General features: G+C 35.6%; 1 protein-coding gene across 2 annotated transcripts in view; it reads left to right on the top strand.

Moving 5' to 3' along the window:
* Positions 1–9,688, top strand: part of LOC107655870 (pituitary adenylate cyclase-activating polypeptide type I receptor-like) — a 31,150-nt gene that overhangs the window by 6,330 nt on the left and 15,132 nt on the right. For both annotated transcript variants that reach the window (XM_016443478.1, XM_016443477.1), the window contains exon 3: positions 3,021–3,126. In XM_016443478.1, the coding sequence (XP_016298964.1) occupies positions 3,021–3,126 (106 nt within the window). The remainder of the gene's footprint in view (positions 1–3,020; positions 3,127–9,688) is intronic.

Raw genomic sequence — 9,688 nt, 5'->3', positions numbered from 1 at the left:
TTATGTAACCATGGTTCCCTGAGTAGGGAACGAGACACTGCGTCCTCTAGGTTTCTTGCCATGCTGCGGACGCAAGCTTCAGACGAAGAAGTGAATGATGTGTAGCTCCCGGCGCCTATTTATACTATAGTCGCACCGGTAGTGACGTCATGGCTGTCGCCGGCTAACGAGTTGGCGTTTTTTCAATGTATGCTTCAGACACGGGTCACGACGAGGCGTTCCCCATAGCGACCCCTAGAGGACGCAGTGTCTCGTTCCCTACTCAGGGAATCATGGTTACATAAGTAACCTGAGACGTTATTCATAAACTGAGTAAAAATAAAGATACATTGAGTCAAATTAAAACCTAGTAATTGAGTCTGTAAATACAGTAGAATTCAGAATCCAGATGGCACTGTGTGGTCAGAAGCAACAAAAATGGAAACCGTCATTTATTAAATTATTTGTGTTTCTGGGAAGTTTTTATTTTTGTTGCAATCCAGACCACAGACAGGATCATTTTAGATTGGTGAATTTGAGGTCTGACCCTTGACCCCTCCAATTTAGGCTTGAATGTCCCAAAGGAGGGCAAAATGAAAGGAGGTCAAGTGTATATATCTAAAATATTACATGCTTCATTTTACATACAAAATTTTAGGACTTTCACATAACATTTCAGTAACAACAAACATTAGATTACAAGTTACTCAGAGTGTGTATTTTCAGTAAGTTGCAGGAGGAGGTAACCATAGCAACAGTTGGCTGCTCAAGTGCTTTTCATTAGGATCAATGGACAGTAGACGACGTAATGTCATTATTTAGCACTTTATTATAAATTTAAATTGATCCCCGTCAATTGTGCTGTATAAATCACACCATAGTACAGACAAAAATTGTTTAGCATTTTTGACACCACATTTGTTGTTAATATCTGAAAGAATTTGAAGAATTTGGCAACAGAAGTGTGTTCTAGAAACCTCAGCTCCACACATTTCTATGCAATTTTTGACCCAATTGACCCAAAAATGAAAATGTGCTGAAACTTTACTAACCCTCGGGCCATCCAGGGCTGCGTTTCCCAAAAGCTTCGTAAGCCTAAGAAGTTCGTAAAAATGATTGTACGACTGATCTTAATATTACGGTCTGCTTCCCAAAAGCATCGTAACTTAAGTAGCACTTGAAAATCATCGTAGTGCTCTGGAGTAATCCCTAAGTGCTAAGTGCATCGTAAGAAGACAGATTTAAGCGGTCACCTGCAGGACAATCGGCAGATCGCACTTTATTCAATATTCAAGTGCAATGTGATTATAATATAAAGTTCTGATTGTACTGTATTCTACACTTTATTAATAGTTTTTTTGTTTGTTTTTTTTAATTAATTTATAAATGAAATAATTAAAAAGGGCAGAAAAAATAGAAATACACATCTAAATTAAATGACTGAACAAAAAAAAAAATGAATAAAAGAAGTAATGTAGGAAATATGCTTCAAAGACTGGGGGGAAAAAATCTCTCAATGACTTACTGACGTGCACGAAAACCAATGTATTGAACCCGGAAATAACTTCTCTATATAGATATTATATACTATAATATATATGTTTGTATAAAGTATATTGTATATTTTTATGTAAAGTATAATATTATTGTATAAATGTAATATAATATAATATAATATATTATATTATATTATATTATATTATATTATATTATATCAGAGTTGTCTGGAACGCAGCATTAGGTTAACATTTCAATAAACGAGTGTTTACTACAATTACGAGCCATTCTATAAGGTGACATTTCAGCACTTGACAAATGGATAGCGACTCCTAAGTAGCACTTAAAGCACAGCTACGTGCGATTGCGTTAAGTGAATTTTTGGGAAACGCACGTGAAACAATAATGAACGATCGTAAAATGACTTGTAGAAAACGCTCTTAACGAACGATCGTAAAAAGACTCGTAGAAAACGCTCTTAAGTGCTAAGATCAATCGTTATCGAGAAACGCAGCCCAGATGGGTTTGTTTCTTCATCAGAACAGATTTGGAGAAATGTAGCATTACATCACTTGCTCACCAGTGGATCCTCTGCAGTGAATGGGTGCCGTCAGAATGAGAGGCCAAACAGCTGATAAAAACATCTCAATAATCCACAAGCAATTCACACCACTCCAGTCCATCTATTAACATCTTGTGAAGAAAAAAGTTTGTAAGAAACAAATCCATCATTAAGATGTTTTAACTTGAAATCATTGCTTTGGGTTAAAATATGAGTCCATAATGAATAATAACCATTTGGCCAGTAAAAAAAAGTCCATCTCCTGTTGTCTTCACACATCAAAATCTACCAATATATTGTTAGAACTGTTTTTCACTGTTTTTCACTTGTAAACGGTGCTTGATCTGTGTATATTTCTCTTTTGATTCAGACAAGATGACTTTTTCACTGGAGAAATCGAAATTATGGATAGAGGATACTTTTAAAGTCATACATGTCTTACAGATAGATTTGTTTCTAAGACGTTAACTGATGGATTGGAGTGGTGTGGATTACTTGTGGATTATTGTGATGTTTTTATCAGCTGTTTGGACTCTCATTCTGACGGCACCCATTCACTGCAGAAGCTCAACTTGTGAGCAAGTGATGTAATGCTACATTTCTCTAAATCTGTTCTCATCTACAATAATTCATCTACATCTTGGGTAGCCTGAGGGTGTTTTTGAGGACAACCAGTTTTAGCTGGATTTTTACAGCGATGGACATTCAATGCAACCCAGTAACAAACCCTATAGACAGAAATAACACAACTTAAAGATAAAGTTTGTGAAAGTTTTTTTATTTACCCACAGAGGGATAAATAGACGGGACCAGCACAGATTTTGCAGGTCGATTTTTCATCTTGTTTATATGCAGGCAAGTTGTTATTGGAAACATGATGGTTTTTGTGGCGCAAATGTATCCTGTTTGTTGCTGCTGTTTATTCGTCCTGCTCTTGTGCTGTTCTGGTTTATTTATGTGTTTTATCTGTTTGTTGATTCAGATGTGGCCCATACATTCAGAGATCTCCAACTGCGTCATCAAACGTGAGGAGGAGAGATGCTTGGAGCGAATTGCCCTGCACGACCCTAAAGATGACGAAGAGTTTGGTAAGAGAGAGCAAAGGCTATCAAACCCATTTACAGTATATACAGTATAATATGTATACAGAGTATATGCATGGAATATCCAGATGACCAAATGTGGCAAAATGTGAAGTGTACATCTAGTATGGAATTCTCTTACATAAACCAGTGCGTTTGATCTTCCAATTACAGTGTGAAAGATGAACAGGAAATGATAACGGCTAAAGTTTTCCCTTTCTAGAGTAATTTTCAATCCGACTGCATCAAACAGTGAGAGCCGCCTCTTTTGCACATGTCTGATTCACAGTGAACCGTGAACTGATGAGTGAGCTGATAGTAAGAGCATTTTTGTAAACAAAGATTTTGACCAATGGGGCAAAATATAAGTTACTTTAATAGCTGATTACAATAAAAAATATATATTTTTTTTTAAATAAATGTCATTGTCACATCTTCAAGGACCTGTTTTGTTGTGTTTCCTTCCCCATGTGCTCTGTGTGACCTAGTTTTCCCTCATGTCTGATTATTGTTATTTGGTTCAGGTGTGTGTCATTAATTACCTTCATCAGCCCTCCTATTTAAGTTGTGTTCAGTTCACTGTTTATCGTTCAGTCTACTTGTGCCGAGTTCACACTGCACGATTTTAGCCCGATTTTTCACTCGCCGACAGGTTTTGCGAATCGCCGACAAATGCCCAAAATCGGAGGCAAATGAGGTTCACGCGAGTGACAATCACGCAGTGTGAATTATCAAAGACGCCATCTGAGGGAATCGCCGATGCGTCGCTGACACCCGCAAAATATTTGGCATGCTAAATAGACATACAGCCAATGAGAGACCAAAGATACAGGGCAGCGGGAAGTTCGGGGAGGAGTTATATGAAACGTAGTTTGCGGACCAGTGTTGCCAAATCCGCGATTGCTGCCGGTTGTTTTTTATGTCAGCAGGTTGAAGCGACCCCAATAACGTGATATTTAGGCCCTGGAATGTGAATTGTACCAGGAGAACCCCGCCAAAAAAATGTGTATTTTACCCCCGAATGCGATTTTTACTGGGGGACCCCCTCGAAAGCAATTGGGCTATTTTCAGGCTAGTTTTGAGTAGTAATTGGGTGGGTTTTGTAGCAAAAACCTGGCAACCCTGCACCAGGCGATCCGACGAGTTTGAAAATCGTGCAGTGTGAACTCGGCATTAGTCCCTACGTGTTCTTCCTGCCCGTCCGTCTGTTGTTTGCCCTATTGTGGACTATTAATGACTATTTGCATCTATCTTCGCCTTCTTCGTGCGTGTATCTCACCGTAGTGTGACAGTAATTTAATTAAATTACATTTTCGTACGCAACCGTTCTAAAGTTTGGGATCAATAAGATATTGTTATTGAAAGAAGACTCTCATGCTTACCAAGGCTTCGTTTATTAGAAAATGCAGTAAAAACTGTAGAAAAAAAGGGAAATATTATTACAATTTAAAATAATGGTTTTCTATGTGAATATATTTAAAAATGTAATTTATTGCTGTGATCGAAGCTGAATTTTTAGCATCATTACTCCAGTCTTCAGTGTCACATGACCCTTCAGAAATCATCCTAATACGCTGATTTGCCGCTCAAGAAACATTTCTGATTATTATCAATGTTTAAAAATGTTGAATATTGTGATACATTTTTCTTCATGATTTTGTGTTGGACAGAAATTTCGAAAATTTTAAATGTTTTTTTAAACATTATAAATGCCTTTACTGTCACTTTTGATTAATTTAGTGCATCCTTGCTGAGTATTAAGTTCTTTACTCATTTTACTACCCACAAACTTTTGAACAATTGTGTAACTAAATTATATTTAAGTCTCTTTATATTTTATCAAGCTGAAATGGGATACATGAAATGACAACAAACACTCTTATTATTGAAACTCATGAGAAAAACTGTAATTTTTGCAACCATATGGCTTTATTGGACTGTGTAAGAGCATGTAATATGCCAGATGGGGATGTCAGCAACCATCAAAGAGCTGCTGAATCATTTTTTTAACTGACTCATTGAATTGAACAGTTCAATTCATAGAAGAGATTTGGAACTGTTACAATGCAACATTCCATCTAGCGTGTTTTCCATTCTGTCTTCCCATCTCACTCTCAGTCCTTCTTCTGAAAGAATAACTCATGATTCTCCATCTCTCCCAGAACCTCAATATACTAAATTAACTAGAACTTGCGTTCATTGTGTTCATTTCGCTCGGCGTGTACTAAATGTGTCATCCGTCCCCTATAGAGGTATTCAGGTATTGTGGCAAACAGGAAGCAGGGCTGTGACACCTGTCAGCAATTACAGAGAAGAGATGTTATTTTTGTGAGAGCTGGAGGACTCATCCAGTGGGATGTGGATAAATGGGCCGAGAGGAAGATGGAGAGAAAGCACTTTGACTCTGATTCATGTGTTTGCAGCCTCAAGGACACTCCATATAGTTCTGACTGTTTGGAGCAGAATATAACAGATTATAAGGTGTAAAACAGCTTGAGTTGCTAGAAAGACACTTGGTGGCGAATTTACTGAACAGTAAAAGTTTTACATGTGGAATTACTTCAGTGCCAAAACCTGCGTGTTTTTCAATAACCAACCGCAATCTAAAACCAGATGTGCTGTAGGTTGTCATTGCTATTCTTTTCAGAGCAATAGGCAGAATAGAGGCTTATTTCAAAAGGCAATCCTTTAGTTTTGTTTCAGTTTGATTCAGCAGTGAGTGGGTGAGATTTTTTTTAAGTCGTTTTAAGGTGAACAAAAATGGCAAAATATTACAAGATGTGCATGTTTAAATGTACACTACCTGTCAAAGGTTTGGACTCAGTAAGATAAGAAATTAACACTTTTATTGAGCAAGGATGCGTTAAATTGATAAAAAAAAATTACAGTTGGCATTTATGATGTTATAAAAGATGTTACATTTATGTTGTTCTATTCCGAATAAATGCTGTTCTTTTGAACTTTCTGTTCAGCAAAGAATCCTGCAAATGGAAAATATATGAATGTTTTCATAAAAAAAAATTGATTAGCACTATTTTCAGCATTTATAATAATAAGAAATGTTTCTTGTCAAATCAGCATATTAGAATGATTTCTGAAGGATCACGTGACACTGAAGACTGGAGTAATGATGCTGAAAATTCAGCTTTGCAGCACAGGAATAAATTACATTACAATATATTTAAAAAAGAAAACAGTTATTTTAAATAGTAAAAGTATTTCACAATATTGCTGTTTTTACTGTATTTTTAATCAAACAATTGAAGCCTTGGTGAGCATAAGAAAAAAAAAATCTTATTGACCCCAAACCTTTGAACGGCAGAGTATATGAACCTAAAAACAAGTAATAAATAATATGAATGTTTTTCTTAGCAGTTAAATGCACTGTAAGGTATGAAGGAAACTTCATTTTAACAAACTTGATGAGAAGAAGGTAAAGTGTTCGATTATGTGTGTTCAGACATCTCGTCTTTCAGCCTTGCTTCAAAGCCATTAAATTCTTGGCAAATTTTAGCCGTACAAATCAGCATCCTCTGGGGGCGGTTAAGCTAATTAGACGACAATAGTACCCTCAACCGCAACGGAGAGCAACATGCTTACCAGCAGAGAATTAAGCGTCAGTTTCAAGATATCTGCAAACCATTAAAACACCAGTAATTGAAACCCTTGTTAAACTCAAAGCTGTCATTGGTGGGGAAGGAGTGTGTACAGTAGCTGCAAAATATGGATTTAGTGAACTCAAGGTCATTCTGAGCACAGACACCTGTAATTTATACCTTCAAATGCATTTGATCTTGCATTTGATGATATAACAAACATTTTATGTGAAATATTTAGTTTGAATTGTGTGCTTGTGCTGTTTTTCTTTAGAGTAAATGCTGCTTGGTTTGACATTTTTGTGCATGTAATGCAGTGACTTTAGTGTCTCTGTGTTTTTGAACTGGGAGTATTTTGGAGGAATAACCTCTGTGTTCAGCTTGTTTACATCTGCTTCATTAATCCTCGTCCTCTCCTGTTCCTTAAAGCGCAGCAGGCTCATCGCTGCGCAGACAGAAAATCATTCAGCCAGAAATAAAACAGCCACGTTTGCAAGAAGGGGTTGAGAAAGAGATTGACAGATGCAGACAGAAAAAGCAAAAAGTGTGTGGGAGAGAAATTGAGACAAAAGAGAAAGTGAGCGAGAGTGGTAACACAGATAACACAGATATGAATAATCACTGCATTTTTACGTCACTAGTGCTGTCTGTCAAAAAAAGAAAGCAGTATCAACTGTTACTCACTGTCAACTGTTATGATTTTCATCTTGATTAATTATTTGATTGGTCTGCCAAAAGGTCAGATATTTTACACAGAATTGGGTTAAAAATGCTAAATAAATATATACAGTATATATATTTTTTTCAAAAGATGATAACATCTTGATGATACACTCGTTGAATTAAACATGCAATGTAATGTGACTGTTATTTTAGTATTATTTATATACTTTTATAGTTTTGTTATACTATTATAATATTTTATTATTAAGAGTTATAATATTAATATATTATTAGTTATAATGTTCCTATATTGTTGTAATATAATTGTTTGCTGCTAGAAATGATTCAGAGAGTCAGTGTTTGTGTCAGTATGAACACTTTTATCTGCATCTGGTTAGTTCGCTATTTCTCCGTCTCCCTCGCTCTCTCCCTCTGGTTTAGAGAGCTCTCGTTTGGCCTTTCAGATAATTGGCTTTGTGTCCGGAACGATTTGAGATGTGTGAGAAAGAACTTGCGCCACCAGACAGACGAAACCTACTGCTCTCCTTCACTTCACATATTCACTCGAGCTAGAAAGAGCAGACAGGCTGCAGACGGAGAAACCGAACATCACTCTAGAGATTTTAATCAAACTAAATATACAGCGTCTAGTTAATAAGGCTCTTGGCCAAAGTAACTATGACTTCATTCCTTCCTGTGAGTTAGCAAAACATCTGAGCACGTTCATGAATTATGTTATTGTTTCAGTGATCAATTCTGTGAAATGAGCTGCGGAGAAATGTTATTTTTCCTTGGAGAGCTCACAGAGGAAAATGATTGCTGAAACGTTGCTTCAGTTATGATTCAAATGAAACAAATATCTGAGTCAAGAGTAAAATGAATCTGGATAGTAGCCATTCATTCATTCGTTTGTTTACTTTTTATTTAGGTTTTATATTTTTTTGTTTATTTAGTTAGTTTGTATTTATAGTGGCAATATTGAGATGCAACAATATTATTTCATTTGTTTATTAGTGTTTGTTCATTTTTATGATTTTAATATTTATTTGAATATTCATTCATTTATTCATTCATTTGTTAGTTTTTAGTTTTTATTTAGTTTGAGTTTGCAGTGTTCATATTTGTCAGGAATATGGACCTGTTTTGTTGTGTTTTCCCTCCCCACGTGCTCCGTGACCCAGTTTCTCCCGTGCTTGATTGTGTTCATGTCATCCAGGTGTGTCTTGTAATTACCCTCGTTACCCCATGTATTTAAGTCCCAGTCTGTGCTGTCTGTCTTTGTCGGGTCTACTAACGTCATGTTCATGTGTCACAGTCATTCCTAGTGTGGATTACCCCTTGTTTTGGATTTATTAAAGACAGTGTGTGACAATATTAAGATTGAATAGTATTCGTTTATAAAATTTATTTACATTCATCCATTCATTCATTTCATTTGTTTGTATTTATAGTGTTCACATTGAAACTCAATTGTATCTTACAGAATTTATTTATAGAATCTGGGTAGTATTTATTTAATTATTAATTTTATTTAGTTGTATTTATAGTGTTCACATTGAAACTCAATAGTATATAATTTATTTATAGAATCTAGCTAGTGTTTATTTATTTATTCATTATTTATTTATAGTGTTCACATTGAGACTGAATAGTATTTATTTAATTTATATATTTATAGAATTTTATTTACATTCATTCAGTTATTCATTATTTATTTATTTATTTATTTAATTTAGTTTGTATTTATATTGGAACTCAATAGTATTTTTTTATAGAATCTGGGTAATATTTATTTTTTAATGTTTTTTGTTAGTTTTTATTGCGCTTGTGTTTATAGTGTTCATATTGAGACTAATATTTATAATTTATTTACAGTATTTTTATTTATTAATTTATTTGTTACTTTTTATTTAATTTGTATTTATTTGAATTTGAGACTTAACATTTAATCATTTAGCAGGTCCAGGAAAAGGTCCGTGAGAGTGATTTTGTGCCTCTTTGGGATAGCACCACAAGGCGCCGTTCACTTGCAGAACGCAAGCTTCTAAAGGGCGCATAAGTTTTAACTAGCGAGTTTAGGTATATTGGTGCAGCACTAGTGGTTGTCTTGTAGGCAAGCATCAGTACCTTGAATTTGATGCGAGCGGCTACTGGTAGCCAGTGTAACCTGATGAGGAGAGGAGTAACGTGAGCTTTTTTTGGCTCATTGAAGACCACTCTCGCTGCTGCATTCTGGATCAGTTGCAGAGGCTTGATAGTGCATGCCGGAAGGCCCGCCAAGAGAGCATTACAATAGTCCAGTCTGGAGA

Source organism: Sinocyclocheilus anshuiensis, unplaced genomic scaffold (genome assembly GCF_001515605.1).
Source record: "Sinocyclocheilus anshuiensis isolate Anshui unplaced genomic scaffold, SAMN03320099.WGS_v1.1 scaffold1373, whole genome shotgun sequence".
Taxonomy (NCBI): Eukaryota; Metazoa; Chordata; class Actinopteri; order Cypriniformes; family Cyprinidae; genus Sinocyclocheilus; species Sinocyclocheilus anshuiensis.
This window is presented reverse-complemented; position numbering and strand designations above follow the sequence as displayed.